At 39.6% G+C, this 22,950-nt stretch overlaps 1 protein-coding gene across 1 annotated transcript; it reads left to right on the top strand.

Annotated features, from left to right (window-relative positions):
- The first annotated feature begins 1,142 nt into the window (after nt 1-1,142).
- Nucleotides 1,143-19,291, top strand: JHY (junctional cadherin complex regulator). The gene is made up of 8 exons (XM_075723356.1): nt 1,143-1,537; nt 4,488-4,986; nt 8,914-9,024; nt 11,599-12,221; nt 13,066-13,327; nt 15,244-15,324; nt 16,595-16,720; nt 19,088-19,291. The coding sequence occupies exons 1-8, from the start codon at nt 1,143-1,145 to the stop codon at nt 19,289-19,291; spliced, it is 2,301 nt and encodes a 766-aa protein (XP_075579471.1).
- The last annotated feature ends 3,659 nt before the right edge of the window (nt 19,292-22,950 follow it).

The following is a 22,950-nucleotide window of genomic DNA, read 5'->3' as shown; positions in this document are numbered from 1 at the left end:
CAGCCATGGCGACGGGCCGGGGCCGGGGCCGCGGGGCAGAGCCGAGGCCTGCGAGGGTGAGGGGATCGGGGCGCGGGGGTTTGGGGCGAGGGGGTTGGGGCGAGGGGGTTGGGGGCGAGGCCCGCCTGGCCTGCCTTGTCTCGGGGGCCGGCGGCCCGCCTTCAGGCCGGGGGAGAGGCCCCGGGGGCAGGGGCTGCGGGCCGGGCCTGGCCCCTCGCTGGGCGCGCTGCGGAGAGGCCGTTTCCAGCCGAGCCTCCCTGGGCGCTGCCGGGCTGCCCTCCCGGCTGTCCTCCCCGGGCCCTCCCCTCTCCTCCCCGGGCTGCGGGGCGCCCGCGGCCTCCCATCAGCCGCGGGCGACGCGGGCAGCGGGCCCAGGCATCCGCCCAGGTGTCGGGGCCCCCCGGAGGTGAAGGCGGGTGCGTGACGAGCAGCCCTAACCCCGAAGAATGAGAGGTGCTGGCTTGCATCTTAGCAGTGACCCGCGAGCGACAGTGACACTCGCGAGGTACCCGTAAGCTGCTTGTTCGCGCTGTACGCGCTCTGACCGACGGATGCTGCCCTTTTCCCTCCTCCCGGAGGCTTTATCCTGTAACTATCTGGCGGTGCAAGTGACTTAGGAACATTTAAATGCAATCGAATGAAAAGAAACCGTCTTTCTAATTTAAGAAGTGTTGCGGTTCTTTTCACTGTGTTCTTCTCTGTCACACGCTTCCTTGCTGGTAACTTCCTGGTCAAGGTGGTATGAAGTTGAACAAAGAGAACATACAAAATTTCTTTTACCTCTCAGAAGTTAACAGATAAAATTTTGTTGCTTTGTCTTAGCTTAGTTTTCTTTTTCATAAGCTGTTTATACACGATTAGCTTTGTTACCCCTAATAGTTTAAGGTAGATTTCATAGTAATAAATCATGCGTTTGCATTTGCAACCTTGATACTAACTGCTTAAAGGAAAATCAGTGTAACGGATGAGAGTAAAGAATTGTTTTAACTACAGATCAAATTCTGAGCCCGAGCCAAAGATACTACCCACAATTCCAGCTTTTAACAAATATAATCATTACCGTAGAGTGAACAACCTTTTTATGTTTACTCTCATGTTTTCCAAATACAGGACTGGTGTATACCATCAGTGCAAAACACAGAATGAATTCTTCACGTACAAAGTATATTTCCGTTTCTTCTCCACGCACTTGCAACATGAGTAAAAAACATTTTCCCCAAAGCGTACTCGTGCAACCAGATTTTCATCCTGCAAACTGGAAAAAGCCGCCTGTAAACGAAGGGAGCTTTGCCTCAAGTCCGCATGACTCCCAAGAATCTGATTCTGAAAGCCTTGTTCAGGAGAGACAGTATCAGTTAGAACTCCAGCAGCGGATTCGTGAAAATGAAGAGCTGGTAGGACTGTATTCTGATGAGCTGGAGAATGACAGCTTAGAAGAAGATAGCTTGGAGGAGATTAGTTTAAAAGAACAAGAAGGAGCTGAGTCTGATACAACTCGATGTACAAATGGAATACAAAAGCATGATGGTAATGGAAGGTAAGGCATAGGATTTTAGTAGTTGAGTAGAATAGTTCTGACACTTTAAAACCTTATGCTCTTCAGAATATACATTACATATTCAAGACCAATTTATATTGCTGAAGTGATATTAAGAGCGCCTCTGGACTTAGTTGCACACAAAAATGTACTGTTTCATCTTACCCACATTCATAATGATTATGCCCATTTCTCCAGCATAGCCTCTACTGTTTATTAGCTAAAACACCAGTGCAGGAGGTTAAGATGGGAAAGAAAACATCCCTCACAGACCCGTATAGGCTCCTCACGTACTGGCTCTAGACACGGCATACAGAGGCGAATGCTACATGCCTATTTAGGTGCCTCTAAAACACGCAGGCAAGAAGGTAGGAATTGGTGAACAGATAGATGCTAAGCCCTACTCTTAAACATTACTGGGTAAGCTAATGGGGGAGCATTTAACTACAGTTTCTTCTGGTAAAGGCATATCACATGGAGAGCCCCTCTTATTCCTGTCTACTTGATCTAGAACTGCAGTCAGTGGAGGGAGTCCAGTGACTGTAATGGGCTGTGGACCGGGCTCTACAATATTTACCAGTACGTGCTGACTACCATCTCAAAGAGGCAAGCATTGCCATGGAACTGTCAGACCTTCAGATGGTGCAGCAGCCCTGAGATCATGGGCTAGAGGGTTTCTGGAGCTGTGCTGTGAAGAAGGACCAGAGAGAAAACAATACATCCTCTTTTCGTTCCTTACATAAAGACCTGTGCTGGGCAAACCAGGCCACTTCCTGTAAGAAAACTTACAGGCAAAAATTGATGGGTTGAATAAATACAGTTTTGTCCTTATAGCTGTGTAAATCTAGAATTCAAATTTCCAGGGTTACTGTCACCTTTAAACATTCTTTAGAAAGCATTAACTTGGTACATAAAATGTAATTTGCTGTCATATGCATAAAAGGTTTAACACTGTATAAATTGGGAATAATTCTCAAGTTTAAAGGGATTAAATTAAATCTGAAGTAATAATAATGTGCAGTTTCAATTTAATTGTCTACTTAAAATAAAATGGCAAACAAATGAAGGCTAAATGATTAATAGCATGCTTTTATTCACCTCCTCAACAGGCAAAATGGGCAGTTATTGAATATTTTATTGTGAGTGCAAATGATGTTAATTGTACTAGAAACATGCTCTAATTTTTAGTAATTTTTTTGACTGAATACTATGCTGAATGTGAGGCTCTTCATTAAATGGAAATTTGATTTTATTTTGTTTGAACTTAGCCTAGTAAGTACTCGAATACAGTCCATTAACCGGAGCAAATATCACAGCATATACATATGAAACCCCCTCTCTACATCCATTACTAACCTCGGAATTTGAAGAGGAAACACTGCATCTGTTGTCTATATACAACACTTTTGTTGATGAGTACAGAGTCCATCTAACCTTTATATCAAGTTGGAGGGAGGATAAAGGTGCACTTTTTGTCTGCAGATGATTAGAGATGAAGGAGCTCTTCACACTCATTTTGTTCCTGTGCGGTGACCTGGCCTGCATAATACAATTGAGCTGCTGTGCACACATTTCAGCACAATAGAACTCTTTAGCATTAGACTCTGTTATTTGAATCATTGCAATTATATCACATATTTCTGTACTCATTTCAAAATATGGTCACCTATTTCTGTTTACCTGTGGTGTATGACAACTAGGAATAATAATGTCTTCACCAATGTAAATCGTCCAGTCTCCAGCATACAGGATACCATGGCACCAATGCTTACCTGAAATGAAAAGCATTGCTAGAGAAACACATTATTTTATTATAGGGAGCCACTTGAAATATAGGCATAGGCATGTAACTAATTTAGCAAGGATGAATAAATGGTTTATGGAAATGTTAATATAATTAACTATGCCATAGTTTGGAGAATCCAGCAGATCAGTACATTTCTTTTAATAGGGGCTGAAGAGTCAACCAGGTTTCAGTGCCTATAAATGTCTCTTTGAAAGGCTCACCATTTGTCAGTGTCCAAGAAACCAGGACTATACTGCAGGCCCAGTTAGGAAAAAAACAGTGTTAAAAGCTTTTTTCTCCCACGCTCCTTACTCCTGCCACTGCCCGCACGTCTCCTGGAAGCCAATTTGTATGTATTCAGCTCCTGCAGTTGGGCTTCCTCCTGTTGGATCAGACTGTAAATCGTAAACAGAATCAACTGTGGTTTTTTTAAGGCAGATCATCTTTGTTTGCTTTATGATAAATGTAGTTTAGAGCAACAATTGGGACACTTGTAAAAAAAAAAAAAAACCACAAACCTTTCTGATTTATGTTTTTCTACTCTTATCTCAATTACAGCCTGTTTTTTAATGAGAAGTTACTTTAAGTCTTTTATAGAGAGTTTTTTTATTGAAATATGATGTTTCATAGGAATGAGAAGAGAATAAAAATACAGAGCTGTACACTGTTCTTGCTTAGACGGTCAGTTCTACTGACATTTGAGAGAGGGATTTTACCAGGAATATGACTCTTCTTTCGCACAGCAGAGTCTTGAAGAATGAACAACCCGTACTGTCTTTTGTAGGCTACATCATTTTAAAGGAAACAACAAAAGTAGTATGTTATAATAATTTCATCTTTTGGTTGATTCTACTAGTGCTTCTGATTTCTGTGTTAAATTTAGAATAAAGACTGTGTTCTACCGTGAGCTGAATGTTAGGCCAATTTATCATTCACTGATAATGAAAATGAAAAATGAAGAGGAGGTCCTGCCTAAATTTTCTACTAAAAAAATGCTTGGTAAAACTGTTCAGATCCCAATCCCACAAATGGCCATACTGTATACACTGAAATAATTCAGTTGGCCATATTTGCAGGACATTTGGTGGCTCAAATTGCACACTGAAATAATATAGAATTTATTCAATTTATACAAAAATTATTTTGTGTTTCTTTTTTAAATAGAAAACAACAGTCTGTGGACAAATATTTCAGCCTAAGATACAATCCTAATTGGAAGAACACAGAAGAGGTAGCAGAATTTTCTGAGGCAGAAAAAGCATGTCAAGTTGCTGGAGGAAGCAGCGTGGACTTTTCACAAGATTCATTTTACCTCCATTCCAATGGCTTCCCAGAAGAAAAGAATCAGCAGGAGGCAAAGTCACAAGATTCATCCTCAGACTTTGGTACAGAATTGCTAAGCTTTCATGAACCAAATGCCGTGGTCAGCAATGAACCTTTCAGGCTACACACCGAAGGGAAGGAATCTCCAGCCGGCTGTCATTTCAAAGATAGTCCCAGTACATATGGCAGTGCTTTTTCTCTTCAGATTCAAGAAGATCAATCACAAAGAGCAAAAAAAGACTTTGTGGAAAAAAATAAACGGACTTTAGGATTACGTTCAGAGAAGAAAAATTCCTATCTTCAGTTACACAATAAAAAGCAAGAGGTTCTTCAAGAGCAGGTAGATACTTTTATATGTTTTCTAATTGATATAAACTGAGGACTTGCTAGTGTTAAAATGGAATAGCTGCATGATCAGGTTTGCAGAGGAGGTAAGTAGATTTACAATCTGTCATGCAACTGATAACTTATAATTTCCAATGAGAATCTTGTTCACCCTTTACGGAATAATTGACAAGTCCTCAGTTATGCACAACCCCACTGATGGCCTTGTTACAAGCCTAGTTAAGCTACGTATATTCTTGCCCATGAAGCATGTCTGCATGGTCACAGAGGTGATCTCTCACTAGTTTTTAATCTTGATGCTAAAGAAATGCTGTCTTCCTTCCTATGGGATCTACTTTGCACCTTATCAGTGGTTCTTTTTTTTTGCTGCCTCTGATGTTCTCATAGCATATTCCCAGTTTTGCTCAATGTAGCAAATGCAAATTGCTTCTAATAGCAGAACACTCACAATTTTTTAACTGCAGTAGGAAACCTTGTTGTCACCATTCAGCTTAAAAAGCTGCATTAGTGTTTTTCCACCTGCATTGATCATAACAAAAAATGTGTATGTGAAGCTACAGTTGAGTTTGAGAACCAGAAAACATATTGTGGTCACACTGCTTTCAAGGGCTACACACACTCTTGCTTATCAGTGTCATTTAGGGCCACACATGTAGGAATATCCAAGAAATATGTGTCAGATTTGGATAGTCAGACAACCCTTTCCCCCTACTTGCCTTCTCAGCCAGACCAAACCATGTATTTGAAATCAGTCAGCAGATACCAGTCATGTACAGTACTTGGATTTGAAGGGCCTAGCTTTCTTATGATTGACTGTGAAATGTCAGACAACTTGTATTAAGGATTAAGTGGAAATGCAATTACAGTTCCTAATGAACGATTATACAGGAGTTTGTTGCTTTTACTTGCTACTGATTATGCATAATGGGAAGGTGAGAGTCACTGAGTCACTCCAGGAGTTGTAGCATAGAAAATTCTTAACTTGCAAAACTACAGAGACTTTCTGCTTCAAGTGACACATTTTCCAAGGCTAATGAACAGTTGACACAACACTAGAGGGCATCTGCTGACTACATTACAATGAGTGTAACGGTGGACAAGCTTTTTTCTAGCAGAGCTATTAAGAGCACTTGTTTTTTTCAGTTATAATTTGGTTGATGGTAAAAATAATTAGTGTAGATTGATGCTAATTAAAGCTGTGTTGATATGATTATGTTTACTATTTGGGGAATTCTGAAAATGTTTCATGTGTAAGTATTGGAGCCAGGGTTCAGGACTTCATTGTGTAAACACTATTCAAAGATATGTAATAGAAAAAATAGTCTGTTAAAATCAGGGCTATATTCTAAGATTACCTTGCTGAAGTAGCCATGGGGACAGCAGAGCTGTGACATAGCAGGAGCCAGGCAGCATATCTGTAGAAAGGTGTGCTTTTTTCCTCAACAAGTTGATACGGCCACAACAGCATCACCACCTACTGTCAGCTAGCTTTGTGTTTGCTGCAGACAGGCATAGGAAGAAGTACTTACCTCTCTTGTTCTTAAGCGAGACATCCATTGCTCCATCTTTTTGGAGGGGTTGAAAGAAGGCCTGATGGAAGCATCTTGTTGACCAGAGCTGACCCATAAGCCAACTTTGGTCACCTCACCTGGAAAACTGTATCAAAAGTGCAAAAACACCAAGTATGTGAAGAAGCAAACAAGCCACATGTCTTATGCTGGAGCAATCAAACATGTTCTGAATACTGTTTTTTTCCTAAACTGGATTATTTTGAGCTTTGCAGGATGTTGAAGATGTTTTTATTGGCTATCAGGTACTGTGGTACTGGAATAGTGTGTACACTGAAGTAAGTACTTTGTGTACAGCTTTTTTTCAACTGACATAACAATAGGTAAATTATTTGCAGCCTCATTCTTGGAAGATTTACAGCTGTTATCTCTGTGTGTACAGATAGCAGGCTGTATATACCAAAACATACCATAAATATGTGTTGATCTGTATATTTACTAATTTATATAGCATTTTATATAGCATCAAGTTCTTTGCAGTGTTGCCTGATTCTTTAAGAACCTGATGATGAGTTTCTTTGACAGAGAGAGAGAGAGAGAGAGAAAGAGAGGGGAGTAGTGGCCCAATCTAGCTCAGCTGTACTCAATATGAGTTGCTTTCCTACCTACAAGCCCCTTACTTCAAAGCAAGGAACATAATGTACAATTTTTTAATGGCTCTAGACCAAGGCACTCAGACTCTCTGTGCACTGCGCCTTACCTCAGTGTAAACACCTAATCAAGATTGCCTGCGCTTCAACAATAGCAGCCGAATGCAATTCGAGAACCACAAGCCTTTGAAGTCCTCACTGCAAAGGCCGGTTTTCTAGTCTGGGATAATGACATGCCATGATTGCTGTCTTTGTTGTATCTTTTCAGTAGAGAAGCAATTATGGGCCTCAATTTAACAGAATAGGCATTACACAGCTTATGATGCTCAAAATGCAATTTCATTTGATCATTTTCTCAATTTGATTGGTATTAATAGAATAGTTCACAAAAAATGCTGGCAGAGGTTGTGTCCTGTTCCTCTTTCAAAGAGATAATGTAGAAGTATGCTTTACCTGCCCAGTAAACTATCAATACAGTGAGTCAGTTGGTTCCACCAAAAACATCTTACTGACTGCAAAGCTGTAGCTATCCACAGTTCAGGAAGCCTGTGTGGTAACTTTTAATTTGTGAACTTTTCTAGTCACAACTAATAGAATCTGCATCACCATTTGGAGCAATGAGATCACCTGAAAATTCAGCAATAGACCCTACCTACCTTTTCCTAGTTGTCCTAATCTCTCACCCCCAAAGACGAGAGGCTCAGCTCCCCGGAAGGATTTAACACTTCCTTCACACTGATTTCACCATTATGATTTTCAGTTAATAATTGTCTTGGTCACAAATATCTTCTCAGTGCAAGCTCTCCGATGTTAGCCAGTGTGACTCTGCAGTGGTGCATAGGTACCACAAGCATGAGTCCAGCACATAGTCAGCTGTAGTCTCTTTACGGTGAGACTGCCTAACTGCACGCTTAATTGAGGTCACACCTGCTATAGTACTTAGCAGGATAGTTTTGGGACAACACAAGTATAAATAAAAAATAAACAAGCATTGTTTTTTGTGAAGTTTTATAGATTGGGAAAAAAAGTTTGATGCTTTCAAGAAAAAAAAAATCATTATTGCCATATTTATGAGGGTATCTCTTGGCTTCGAAATCTGTAGTGCCAGCAGCCGCCCCCCAAAACTTGCTCAAATTTGATTTCCAGCCATCGCGCTACCATGACTGTGGCCATGTGAAGATGTTCGTCTTGTTTGTGGGCTTGCTATTTTGCACAAGCTGTTTGATATTGTTGCCAGGCTGTGTGTATTAGATGTTTAATTTCTGCAGCTACTCCTTGTACTTTTTTACCAACGTTACTGTGCTTTTCCATCTTCTTCTGCATAACTCTATTGTTCAAGACCTTGCTATGGTGTGTGTTATTCATCAATATCTTGGTACACTGGCTGATTGCTTGGACAGTGATGATTGTCTAGTTGCTTTTCTGTTATTAGGTACATCCACTGGCTCTCGTCTAAATGGAGAAGCCCAGACATTTGAAAGTTATGAGTATGTTTCTGTGCTGCATACTTCCTGCAATTTTCTTTTCCTCTCTTCTTCTTAAAAGTAGAAGGAATACTCCCTACTACCACACCACTGTTAATTGGTTTTCTGCTTCCTTTTTCATTTTCTCTTTTAGCCATTCATTTTCTTGTTATCTATTATATAATGCCTAACTTTAGCATTTTAGCTTTAATGGGAGGCAAATTATTTCTCATTCTTTCCCCAAGACTTTTAAATCCTTTCATCTGGTTGGGCTGTGGCCATAAACATTCTTGGTTTTTAGGTTACAGATCCTAAAACTGTTGATGAGGAACCAGTTCAGAGTGTCCTACCATTCCAGACTGTGAAAATGGAGCCCGAAGACAAATGGTACCTGAAAGCACAGCAGCTCAAGGTTCCTTTTCGATAGAACATGATAATTGAAATACATATGTAAAAGTATTGAAGTTTGAATATTTAAAGCTGTAATCTCATTACTTTTAAAGTACCAATTACTGACAATAAATCCTTAGACATGTATCGGTAGATAATCACCAAAATTTAATGCGTATGCTGCTTTATATACTGAATGATTTTAAATCAAAATAGTTCCTAAATCCCAAGAAATGCTGAGCTCAAAGAATCTTATCTACTTAGGACATTATTTGGTTGATAATAATGTAAAAGTGCAAACTAGTGCATGGTCGTGTTTGATGGTTCATGAGGATTCTGAGCTAGAACTTAACTACTGTTGCATTACTTGTCCCCTAAAATCCCTGTGGACATCAAGGGGTTACCATAAAACAGAAAATGTTACAAAAAGTAGAAAAAGTTGACCTCCTCTGTACACATAAGTCTATAGATCTGTTTTATGCTGGCCTTTCAAACAAATGCAATGGGATAGTCTTTGGAGCAATAAAAGAGACCAGGTTATCATCACTGATGAAAAACCAAGAACTGCAGAACCAGAACTTCAAGCCAACTGGAATTATTATTGGCAAACCTAGTTGCTCTCTTTGTGTTACAAGTATTTGAAGTAATTCAGGCAGACTGTTAAATTCTCCGCTGTTCACTTAAGACTGGAAGCTGCACTTCTGTAAAGGACAAACAAGATTTTATGCTGCTGTTCATTGTGAGAGATGTGCTTTATATGTGGAATTTCAGAATGAAGGAGGTATTTTACAGGGCTGCTCATTCCATTTAAATGGGAAAACGTTGGCCTGGTCCCAGTTTGGCAGCAGTTCATGCTTTCCACCAGTGGCACAGTATGTCAGAACATTAATCGTTACAGCAGAGGTCGAGCTAACAAATCATCATCTTGGCACCAGGAGTCAGGATTCCCCAGTGCTAAAGCTTTCGCCAAAACATTCTGCTCTATACGTGGATTTAATACCTACCATTAAGTAGTTATTCTGAGTGCATATGCTATGTAGTGATTGCAAGTGTTGCTAACAAAAGAACCCTAGAGAGACAGGAGGATGAAATGGAGGATTTTAGCGCTGACAGAGATTAAATGGACTGAGAATGGATTTATATATTCCCTAGAAGGAAAGCCATGTCTTTCCTCAAAATGGGCAACACCTGATGCTGTAATTGGAAAGTGTTAAATCTTAAATAAACTCCAGATTTAGGGTATGTCAGTTTAGCTCAGGACAGTAGTCCTGGTGTACTTAAATGCTTAAATTGTTTCTTATCATTTGGATAATGTTTTGCAGGATACAGGGCAGGGAGGAGTGCTTGGTTTAGAAATGAAATCATTTAAATCACTGACATCAGTCTGTTCCTACTGTGGACCGGTCTAATAGTGTGTACATAGCCATCTTTTCCTGAAATTTAGTACAGTTTACTTTCAGTAGAGGATAAAAACCAAGAACTGATTTGATTTTTGAAACATTTTCCCCAGATGGTTGACAGTGAGCTACCACTTGTCTACAGGATTAGAAACAAGTAGTCCTGTGCATTTAAGGGCACCTATTTTTGCACCTCACTCAAATAAAACTCCCTCTTCCCATATTTGCCACAGCATCATTTCTTAGATATGGTCTGCAATCTGTAAGGAACCATTTTTATAGTGTTCTGCTTCAGAATTTGTCTCAGGCCATTAAGCAAAGTTTTGATGCAGTATTATGCATTGTCTGTGCAACACCTGAGTAGCATCTGTGCTTCTGTTCTTGATTAGGGGTTCCTACGTATTTTAGTTGTGGATTAAGTCTAGCCAGGCCATCACCTGGTCTAGCCATGAGCATAATTTACTGAGTCAGGGTTAAATACAAGCAGCACGGAGTGATTTTGATGGGTCTTATCAAACTTGCACAAACTGGCCTAATTCATTATCAGTATGTTAAAGAACTGTTATCATAGTCATGAAGGACCAATACCATACTTAGGTCTCCTTAAGGGCCCTTCTGTCAGGACATGTTTTGCTAATTCAAAAACCCCAAACCCAAAGCCTTACAAATGCCACAAAGAAAGACTGTTCTCTGTACCGTACTAGACTTCAGGACACAGATGCTTTTTGTTTTACACTTCACTCTCTGCTGAGAGCTCACTTTTAAAACTAATTTCCATCATGATACGCATTCAGCTGTTGCTATAACCCTTTTCTAGTTGTGAGTGTACATTAAACAGGGGTGGCTGGCTCCATACATCCCTGATTTTTAAAGGGACAGGTGATTATGCACTGGTCAAGGCACTGCGTCAACACATGTTCAAAGTTCAGTACATGTTCAGAACTCAGCTTCATTGTAGCCTGCGTAGCTATTTAAGGGCTGTCTAAAATAAGAATGTTGTCCTGAATTAGAATCATAGAACATGATGTAATCTAGTCAAAACATCAGTTAATCAGTTAATTTGTAGAATTCTAAGTAGCAGCTACATGAAAGTCATTGTGACAGGCAAACTTACCCATACACTTGTATATTGTTGATCTTAATGAACATATAAAATAGCAACCACTGAAATTCACCCCACTTTTGATAACTTGTTTTAGGATCACCAAAATAAGTCATCCCAGAGAAATAAAACAAAACCCAACCACAGTCTCAAAGGGAGAGCTTTCCCAAGGAATGATAGCCAACAACCGCCTGGAAGACCAGCAGAACCAAAGTCTTGGCACCACAGGCACCGCCAAATATCAGAATTTCAGACTGCTCCCATGCAGGCAGTGGAGCAAGACAACAGCAGCGCACTGCAGAAATGGCTGTATCCAAGGCCTTCTGTTGGCCCTGACACTAATACGGCAGCAAGTTCAGATACTAGCTTAAATAATTTCCCAAATTCAAGACATTTTGTTAATCAGGATTTTACCACATCTACCTGTCCTTTTCATCCAACAGTACGAAAATTTAATCCAGCAGAGGTTATATCTCCAGCATATACCAGCAAGGAGAACAAGACATATCAGCATGATTTTCCAAATGGACTTCCATGTGACCAGCAACATTTATACAACCGTGTCACTGTGCAGCTTTTTGCAAGAGATAACAGTACCAATGGTGAAGCACACCCAAATCAGAGGAATATTTCATCTACTTTTAATGCCAATTTTCAAGAATTGGTGAAGGATCAAGTATCACTTCAGGATTGCAAAAGACACATTTATGCAGATAAAAGGTATCAGAACTATGCTATCAGTAGTTTATGGTAAGGATGTAAGTGTTGAAACAGTATTATCATAACACTATGATGCCCAGAAAAAATAGAAATGGACAAGAAAATGTTTTAAAGTTCAAAGTATAAAATTATTTTGCTATAAACCTGCCACTATAGATGACTACTAATTTAAGATTCATTATAAATATTGATTTTTAAATATGGTATTGGAAAAGTTCTGTACTCCAGTCTCTCTTGCACATAAAATTTTCCACAATTGAAAGTTTCCTTCTGAAAGGCTAGAAGGTGAAGTTTAAAAAATAAATAGCAAAAAACACTGTGCATGAACTAAGTCTACTGCTAGTTGCATAGACTTACATAAAAACTTGCCTTGCAGGGTGAATATCCAGAGTCATTCCAGTGCATATCCAGAGTCATTCCAGTGCCAATTCTGGCTCACTACACATGGGAAGGGCATGAAAATCCTTAGTTATGTAGAATTTCACCTGCCTTGATAAAAATGAAGGTTTTATTTCACATAGACAATTCTTTCAGTACTTGGCATGCACGATCCAAAGCCATTTTAAGGCAGTTTTCATTGCCTTGAACTAGCTTTGCATCATGCTGAAAGTTTTCCCATCTATAATTTTTCCATTTATTTTAAACAGTTTCCATACACTTGGGTGCAAGCAAAGTCAGTCATTGCAAAATACCCGTCTTTCCATCTTCATGTTCCCAGTATATTCTGTGAGCAAGGATCATTCCATGTACAGATTTCTTGTTGAGCTATCTGCTATATACAAATAGAGATTCTTATTTTCCCCCCTCTTTCTTTTTTGAGGCCTTCTCAATCTTCTGTTCACAGTTCACCAACAGCCCCTTGTACAACCTCCCAATTTACAGAAATGATGGAGCGACATCACCAAGAAATCACTCGTTTGACAGAAGCTCACTTAGCTGACAGGCACTTGTTCAGCCTACTTCCACCTATAATCCCACAGGTAGAAAGTGGTTCAGAGGTAGATCCAGAGAGCGGTGAAGGAAATCAAGTGAAAATAAGCCAAAGCTACTCAGAAGGATATCTCATGCAAATGGAAAAGCAAAACCAGACTAAAGTCAGCAAGAAGGTAAGCAAATAGATGTGGATTGGATGGTTTTACATTTCTCTTTTCCCCTCTGATTAATATTTTTTTTCTTAATAATCCAAAGATCACAAGAAAAAAAAAAATAGGAAAAAGAATGGGGACTGAGAAATATTTCATTGTTACCGAGAGCACACTAACACACATTGACTTGCCCAGAACATTAAAAACCAGGGAACAAAGGTGGAAGCAGACACTAAAATCATTTTGGTCTAAAGAGCAAGGCGGTTCACTACCACCTCTCCCTGTGTCATTTTCAGTCTTGATTAGCTCTAAGAACACACAGAGCAGTGTTTGTCCTTTAAGTTATCCAGTGATAAAATGATTTAGAATAAAGCTATTTGTGTAAAGCAGCAGGTAGCCAGGCCTCAGATCTGAGCAAACCATTATCCTGGTCATGCTCATTTACTATCCAACCCAAATCTCTTGGTTTCCAAGGGAATCAAACTGAACAACAACAAACTTAGAGGATTTGTAAAGCTAACGGCATAAACATTATTACAAGTCTCCTGATGATCCCATTTTGGTCCTTATTAAAACTTGGTTCTTTTTGTCTTTTCTGCATGTCCAGTTTCATGCTGTAACCACTTAACACAGATGCAGTGGAACAGCATAGAGATATCCCTGTGTGTCCATGACAAATTAAATGTTTAAGAGTTAGCTCCAAGTCTCAGGGCAGACAAACTAAGCTGGAATAATTACTGATGTGTTTCATCTAGGAGGCAGTTTGTGTATTGCTGCTTGAATGCCTCTAAGAAGAATTAGCTGGATTATGATAGTAACTGAAGGGCAGATTTCCTTCCCTATCTGTTCCCCTGAGTTCAAACCATTGTTTCTGTCCTGTATTTTCAGTAGCTTTCTCATGCTTCGTATGTGAGGAATGCCACAGAAAATCAGACTGTTTATGTCTCACCGAAAAATCCAGCTTTTCCTAATAAACAAGTGCAGTCGTACTCATTGCATGAAGTGAGAAAGCCCTGATTTTGTTGTAGATAGCTAAATGGTTAACTCTTCACAGTGCCTTAAAAGTTAGGTGTAAGTATATCACAAAAGAATAGGGATAACTGACACAACGAAACATCAAACAGAAAATTCAGTGCATAGAATTAGTTTCTCTGCAGTTAACTTGAACATGGCCTTTGAAGAAATGCACATTTTGTTTGCATATAGAAATTTCTTGGTGTTTCTGCATTACTCTGTGATTGAAATTACTACAGAGCTGATCATAATGAGTTTCCACTGACAAGTTTTTAAAACATAGTCCCCTTCTAAAAATGAATCTAGTGTTCTTGAAAGAGATTAAAAAGATTCTGGAAGTATTGGGGTCTTTGTAGTGATGTCATGAAGTATTGAAATGGCATCACCCATCACTCATCTTCTGTCTTCCCTATGCACTGGTAAAGCTTTTGCTGTGCTGCAAGGCATGTATTTTTCAACTGTCTGTGAACAATTTTCCATTGCAGTTTTGAGAACAAAGAAAGGTTACTATTACTAATAACATTTGCCTAATTTTTTTACCACTAAAATCAGGTACTTTTATCTGCTTCTCTTGTAACAGTTTCTTTGGAGTTTCATTCTAATAAGTCAAATGGGTCACTTTAAGCTGTTTAAAAATAAAGCTCACAAAAGATAATTTTTGACTGAGAAAGTATTGCTTTGTGATTTGGATGATTGGCAATTATCTGCCTAGATTCAAAGGAAATACAGTGTAATTTGACTTGTGCAATTAACTCCATCTTTTTGGTCACTTACAGTCCTTAAAATGAGACACGCCAGAGGTAAGACTGAGACTGCAAGTTGAATCCTGCTCTTATCTTGGGTGTCCGCTATAAGACTTGCTTTAACTATGCTCTCTGCGAAATCATATAAAGGAAAATCTGTCACTGCTGTTTGTTTTTCAGCCATGTAACTCAAAAGCCTACATAAATCTGAATGTGAAGCTTGGAGGCCTTGGACCTGACTATGAAGCAATCAAAGAGAAAGTAAGTGGTCCCTATGATATGATCTGCTTTTCAGTTGTGCGGAGTGAACTTAGGCAGGGGAGAATGGCGAAGAAATCACAGCCAAGAAGCAACTTCTCTTTCTCTGGTACTTTATGTCCTTGACTCTAGGTCTAGCTTGAGACCCTAAGGGGAGATTCAAATAGAAGGAAAGACAACTGTATTGTGGATAATTTTAACCCTCTAATTTTGTAGTTCCAGAAACAGGGAGTAGTTCAGAAAATTCAACAGGGCTAATTGCACGTCAGTAAATTATACACTCGTGTGACTGAGTTGCATTGTCATTCCCAGTGTAGAAGGTTTGCCTAACCTTCAAAGTGGAAGTAAAAGGAGTTGTTGTGTAAACACAAGAAGAAAATAGCTGGGTGCGCATTACCCAACAGATTGTTCTGAACAAGTATCTGAACAATTGGTACCATTTACCTGTTCCCTGCTGATAATGAGGCTCTGGCAGCAGCTGTATATCTAAGGTGCTGCAAACTCCATCCTGCGTGCTTTGACACCCTATTAATCTGACAACAGGTGCTTTATATGGCATTCTTTATAGAAACATTGTAGGACAGCAGGAAGGAAAAATGATAAAATGATCATCCCTATGGAGTCATTGAGAAGCCCCTGTATTTTCTTCCTCCTTGCCATAAACGAAACAGATTAGAGATCTGAAATTGGAATGGACAGAGCAGTGCATAGTCCAGGACTCTGTGTGTTTTTAACACCATCATAACACTTCCGGAACGCAGCATGCCAGCGGGGTATCATTGCATTGAAAGGAAATAATTGACGTTGGCTGATAACGGGGGCAAGATAGAGCATACTGCTGAATTTGAGCATAATGAATTGCTGGGGATATAAAGACACAGAGTATCAGTTAAGTAAATGAAGCATGTCATTGAGGGCCTTAAAAGTATGTACAGAGGTTTTAAAAGTCATTGCAAAAGCTGACAGAAATTAGGACAGCCATTTTAGAACTGAACAGATATATTGAAACATTCAGAATAAAGATGCATCTGTCATGTTTCTGTTGAGCTCTATCCTCGATACGGTCCAAGAAAAAGCTCTTAAAAATGAAGAGTGACTAAAAAAGCTGTGCCATTTATCAGAATTTCCTGTTGTGTTCTGCTGAGGAATGATCAATAGCATAGCCAGGTTAAACAGCAACAGAGGTGTAAATGGAAGACTGGTGGAAAAAGAGTTTCACTGATGGATCCACTGAGACATTTAATTAACCATCCACTTTTTTTCCTTTTGTCAGAAAGAGAAGTTAAAGCAACAAAAGGAATATGCAAAGCAAATTAAGGAACACAATATGAAAAGCATTGCTTCTGTTCAAAGGTTACCTACAAAACCCCAGGTCATATCTTCAGCGTCAAGACAGAAGGTAAGAACAGAGTCCCTTTAAAATGCATGCAGGGAGAGATTCTGGACTTTGCGCAAAGAAAAGCAAAGCATAAATTTAACTCACAGTTGGCTAAAATAGTTTCTCCGTTTTGATTTTCCTTTTAACAACTCTAAGGACTTCTACTCTCATGGGATCCTGGCAAGTGCTCATCCGTGTATCTATTCTGTTATGACTGTAGATGTATGCCAAGAGTTGCCAATTTCTTTGCCAACAGCAGTCTTCAGTCCATGCATCTGCCTTGCTCTTCAGGAACGGAGCAGTACTCCATCCAAGCTACCAGCACTCAACTTGGCTTAAACAGCTAGTGATGTTTTCCAGGGGAAAGGGTGGGAACAAAGGAGAGTGGGACCCCCCTAGGAACATTACCCAGTGCAGCACGTGCTCTGCTTCACATCAGCGGTAGAGGCCACACTACTGCAGAGTGCGCTTTTCTAATGGACCACAGATATCCTCTTGTTAGTCTATTATCCACCTGCCTGTCAGTCTCACTCACAAACTCTTTTCACTTCAGTTGCATAGCTACGGTAATTGGTCTTATTTTTCAAGCCCACACAACATCACTTTAGCCTTCACTGGCCTTCAAAAATAGCCCAAATGAGCAACAACTGACTGCATGACAGTGGCATATAGAAACAAACAAAGGGAGCGCCTTTTCCCTGTTGCAGGAAGTAATAAAGCTCTGGAAATAGCATACATTTTATGCAATCAGTACTGCAGAAGCTCACCTGCCTGATGCTGAAAGCACGCTAACATGTATTTCTCCAAGGTGACAAATGAGAACTGCATGCTTCAGGAAAAAAAGTTTTGGAGTTTAGTATCAGTTGAATTCCTCAGTTACTTGCATTTATTCCCAAACCTCACATAAACCACAAAGAGATGAAAGTGCATTCTTTGGTTGTCAAAAGGGCGTTGGATTCCTTCAGAAGACTTCCCAGACTCTCTTGCACCAAGAACGTGAGATAATGCAGCTTCCACTTGAGACATAACAGGTGTTTCCAAATACATGCAACTGAAACACAGACACCAAAAGATGTCCCAGGTTAAACCAGGGCACTCTCACTTTCGGGATTTCTTTAATACTGTTTCCTTTCCCTCTGCAAGACAGCCTTCCAGGTTCCATACATTATTCCATACTATTTGACATTCCTGCAGGTATCTGCTTTGCATTCCTCTTTCAGCACAGCCCTGCTCAGCTTCAGTGAGACATGTCAGATCTAGAACAACAGCTTGAGTACTCCTGTTTTTAATTTTGATAGTTAAGCCTATCATGCAGTAGAACCTAAGCCCAGTTAAACAGAACTTACGTACTTCTTGTTTGCACAATATACTCCTTACCTACGTCTCACATTCACACATGCAAGTTTACCTGCATACTGCTACAGAAATACACGCTTGGAAACGCGTGTGGTGAAAGGAAACACTCGACCAGTGTGGGAAGTGTAGTTCTTCAAGATACGCTGTCCCTGTCAGTATTCCATCACTGCTCTCCTTTCCCTCTGCTTCATGGTGTATTTGTTCAGCATGTACTCATTCAGAGTGTCTGAAGTAGAAAAGAATTGGAATGGTTTATTTCATGCTGCTGTTCATCTGCTCAGTATAGTACGTGTGGGTCCTGCACAGACTGGGTGTTACTGGTAAAGAAATCTCCAGTCACAATAGAATATGCGTGGTTATAACAGAACTCTGGGAACTCCGTGAGAGGCAATTCTTTGTTTTACCCTGAAATGGTTATCTGTTAAGGGTTGGCATGTCTAATACAATCCTCACTTGTTCAGAAATCATTTCTTGTTCAGAACTGTATTAGCTTTGAAAGTAACCAGAAACGAATTTGGCAAGGGATTATATTAAATCAAGTTCCAGAGAATTTAAAACAATTACCTAGATTTCAAAACTTGTTTTAACATTTTAGGCCTTTCAATACATCAATTCCTTAGAATTTGTCATAGGAGCACTCAGTTTCCATCCTTGTCATATTAACCTGCAGAACTCCCTAAGATATGACTGAGGACAAGAACTTAGTGAGACTGGAAAAAAAAGAAAGATGTTTATAAACTTAATAGACTCGTGTTTGCTTTTTCTTTTTTTAAAGAAAAAACACTGCTTCACTATTTAAGGTGGCCTCCAGTGTTAAGGGTCAGAAAACAAATCTCCTTGAAGTGGGTTATTTTGCCCACCACAGAGGTTTCTTGCAGTTGCCACTGAAGCACCTAGTATTGAACACTGTCAGAAACAAGATCAGGAATTAGGAGAACTATTGTTTTGACTCAACATAGAAACACTTAAATTTTCTTGGAAATATTGGTCAGCTTTTCTCTTAATCAGTTACCCCAATTTTCATGTTTTTAGGCACTGGAATATGCTAAGAAGATTCCTAGACCAAAGACTTTCACGGCAAGACAATCAGATGAAGAGGTGAAAGAGGAAAGAGTTCTGCCACAGACTTTAAATGGAGACAGTTTACCTCAAATTGCATCCTTGGAAACTTTGCAAAATAGACACGAGAAGGAGAAGCAAGTTGTAGCTGCTTTCAGAACCCTTTATATCTTATAAGTATTTTGAAATCATTAGGGATATCTTCAAGGCAAAAATGTCTGAACTATTTAATTATGAGCTATGACCATCACATTGATTTACCATTCCATTGAAATATAAAGTGGCTTAAGTTTAATCACTGTTATTAGAATCAGTTCTACTATACCTAATTTTAAAAAATGTAAACAGTTACATATGTAGCATTTTAAATATGGTCATCTCTGTTGTTATTTGTCTTTGAAATCAACTGATCTAGCAGTTGCATCTTTCAGACTAATCAGCTGCTGGCTTGTCACAGCTGGATCATTTTTAGACATGTCAAACGTGTGGGCATATCTACAAAACATTAAAAATAAACATAAGTTTCATTTGATGATCTTAATAGCAGCAATGTTTCTCTTTTTGAAGTGCAAAGGAGACTTTGGCAGACTGTCCAGAAATAAAGCCAAAAATAGCACATTGCTGGTAAGAAAGAGAACAAAAATGTGCACCAAACATAGCACTTGGTAATGACACCATCCTAATTGTTCAAATGTTACTCTGTTATCTGTTAGTGAGTAGTTGTCACATCAAGACCAAAATTTTGAAGCTTCATCTGGGACAAGAAAATTCAAACAAGTACTGGCTGATCATGCAAACAAGTACTGGCTGATCATGCAGACAATCTGTTATTAGCCAGAAGCAGTTGGAAAATATATTGAGTAACTAAGGATAATTGAGAGCTACGTGTTTGAGAGGAAACAGATTTTAACAGATTAAATCTATAAAAATAACAACAAACAGATGGGTTTCTTACGATGGTTCCGTTTCTTTAACTTACTAAATTATTAATTAAGTCAACATATGAAATGTGATTAGAACATGCGGCAAGGGAATTTTGAAGAAAACACTAAAATCTCTTAGAAAATAGGCTAGTTAAAAGGAAAAAAAAAAACTCAACAATCTTGTGATTATGCATAATTGTTTTATCCAATGAATTAAGTCCCCTTTTGTATGGGGGAGAGAGAGAGAATTATTCTCTGGGCAAAAGAAAAGGGTTCAAGACTCCTTGAAGGAGGCTAACGATGGAAAGGTAAGGTGGGGAATAAAAGAGAGTATCTTTGAAATGGCTTTTTCTTTTTCTAGATGCACCTTTTGCTAAAGGTATAGATAGAAATGTGTAAGACTTAACACATTTCTGGGTTAACATTTCATTGGCTGGATGTCTCACAGGAAAGATAATTTTCCAGTAGGCGTACGGTGAAGTCAAGGCGTTGGAGGTATGACATATATTGCTGGAAAAGTCCTATACCTTTCATTTTACAGAGTCCTGGGTGAGCGTGACCTAGATCCTACAGTCCTCAGGATGCCTCAGTCCTCCTGAAAGTGGGTTAGTTGCTGAAGTACACCCTGAAGGATCTCCAGTCAGGCTCCCAATCTAATATGGGAAAAATTGATCGCCATACTGCGCCTCTCCATCATGGAAAAGGGACCTGTTCCTTTCTTTAAAGCCCTCCTGACCCACCTGAGAGAGAGGAAGCTCTCCACCCTGTTGGTTGCTTCCCACCACACACGCTGAATTAGACTGTTAGGCTTCACAGGCGGAATTTTGTGACATGCATAATCTTTGGGGGAAACTTGGTGGAAGAAGTGTCTTCCAATGTGGGGCATGTGGGTCAGGTTGCAGGGGAAATGTTTTGCATATCAAAGTGCAGCAGTGGTCATCTTCAAATGTCCACTGCAACTTCTAGAGCAGGACCATCCTCTGCCTCAGCCTCCTTCCTCCTCGCCTTTGGGGACTGCATTTGCCCCCTCTTTGTAGAATGTGCATGCCTGTGGTATGATCCATCAAGCTCGGCTGGGTAAATGTTTCCATGCTCTGCCAGTTGCTGCTTTTCTACTTTTATTTTTAAACCAAATGGTAACACTTTGAAGCATTTCTGATTAGGGAACCTCAACTTGTTTTTTCTGCTTAAAAGTGATAATCCCCCCTTAATACAAACCTCAAGTACCTATTTTAATGAAACCTTCAGATGAATATCAAAGAGCTATTTACTCGTATCTAATATTTTAATTAGATTATATTCTCAATTTAACCCATTAAACCCCCTTTGATGATCTCCATGTTTAGTTCTTAGCCCCAGATGCTGGAGGTAATGAATATTGGACCTTTGATTTAATGAGAACTTCTGCCTTTCCAGCCTGACTCCCTTTGTATCCCCCTTTTTTATTTTCTGAGCTATAGAATTCAGTTAATTGAAGAAGTCTCTTACCACCACACATTAAGGAACCTAAATTAGCATCCCTTTTCTGATTAGAAAATGCAAGCAGACATTTTCTCTTTGATCTGAGGATTGAGTTGAAGTAGGCAACAACCCCCTGAAAATGAGCTGATGGCCTTATTATTTGGCTGACATGCAGATGCGTCCATGTGGTGCAAAATGCTTAATGTCTTAATTGATCACCTTCCTCCCTATCTGTCATCCTACTACCTTTTAGAGCTCCCATAAATTAGGGTGATCCTTCTAGGTGGGCGTTGTGTTTCATTTGGGTTATTTTTAATAAAACAATGAACTTTTAGGAAACATTTAAATACTAAACCCATGCTAAACCAGAAGCCATGTATACTTAAATGATGCTGCATCGGGGGGGGGGTGGGGGGATGGGGATAGATTTTTTTTAAAAGCACTGACCATGATCATCTCACAAACCATTCGGAAAGGACTGGGTTTTTCTTTTTTTTTTTCCTCCCAGAAAAAGGCATTATTTGCAGCGTATGTGGAAAGAAAATCTTTTGATCTACCTCAATACTAATGCAAATTTTTCCTGCACCTAACAGATATGGTGGCACAAAAAGGGAACATGCAAGTAAATGATGAGCATCCATCTGCTTAAAAGCAAAGGCCAAAACTTAATGTCTTTCAAATTAGGAAGGCAAGGAATTTAAATAAGAAATAGGCCTTGAATTTTGCATTAAGTATTCAGGGAGAGATTGAGCTGGAGTAGAACCTGCCTGCCATATCCAATGGCTCCAGCACAGCTACCACGGAGCAGTGTTACTCACCGCAAGCACAGGCTGCCTTCACGGAGGCAGAAATGTGTTTGTGTACACCACCCAATAGAAATTCCCAACATTCACTTGGCGGGCCCTTTCTAGTGCCAACATTTCTTAATATTTTCTATTCAGGAAGTGCAGAAGCTGAGACCACCTTCAGTGGTGAAAGACCCGGTGTCAGTTCTACTTAGGAGCAATGCTGCTGCAATAGCATCACCATCACGTTTCTTTCGAAAGATAACTGAAGTCAGCTTCCCACCACTGTCTCACAAAAGGTATGAACAGCTGGCTCATAGGCTGCTGACTTCCAAAATATACTGGTTTATCAGTTAAAAACATTAAATAAGGCAGAGCCTAAAAGCCATGTTCCATCATTACATTTCTAAAGACAAACTGTCAAAGATGAGGGTTGTAAACCAGACGAGGTTATGTCTAACTCCTGCAGTCACTGAATACTTCAAACAGGCATGAACAAGCTATAACGTCCAAAGAGCCCACAAGCCAAGCATTTGATCATTATCATCTCCCGTTAGGGATCAATTCTACAGTAAATTGTAATAGCACAAAGAATATGCCTTTTTTTATTTATTTTGCATGTTGCCCAAACCTAAGTGCTCTCTGCGTGAGAACAAGCAGGCACGTG

The sequence above is a fragment of the Pelecanus crispus genome, chromosome 19, assembly GCF_030463565.1.
Source record: "Pelecanus crispus isolate bPelCri1 chromosome 19, bPelCri1.pri, whole genome shotgun sequence".
NCBI lineage: Eukaryota > Metazoa > Chordata > Aves > Pelecaniformes > Pelecanidae > Pelecanus > Pelecanus crispus.
The sequence above is the reverse complement of the archived record's forward strand: the minus strand, read 5'-3'. Positions and strand labels throughout refer to the sequence as shown.

Coding starts and splice junctions, on each gene's coding strand:
- JHY (XM_075723356.1), top strand. CDS start 1,143: ATGAATTCTTCACGTACAAAGTATATTTCCGTTTCTTCTCCACGCACT. Junction 13,328..15,243: donor AGACTAAAGTCAGCAAGAAG/GTAAGCAAATAG, acceptor TTTGTTTTTCAG/CCATGTAACTCAAAAGCCTA. Junction 15,325..16,594: donor ATGAAGCAATCAAAGAGAAA/GTAAGTGGTCCC, acceptor TCCTTTTGTCAG/AAAGAGAAGTTAAAGCAACA.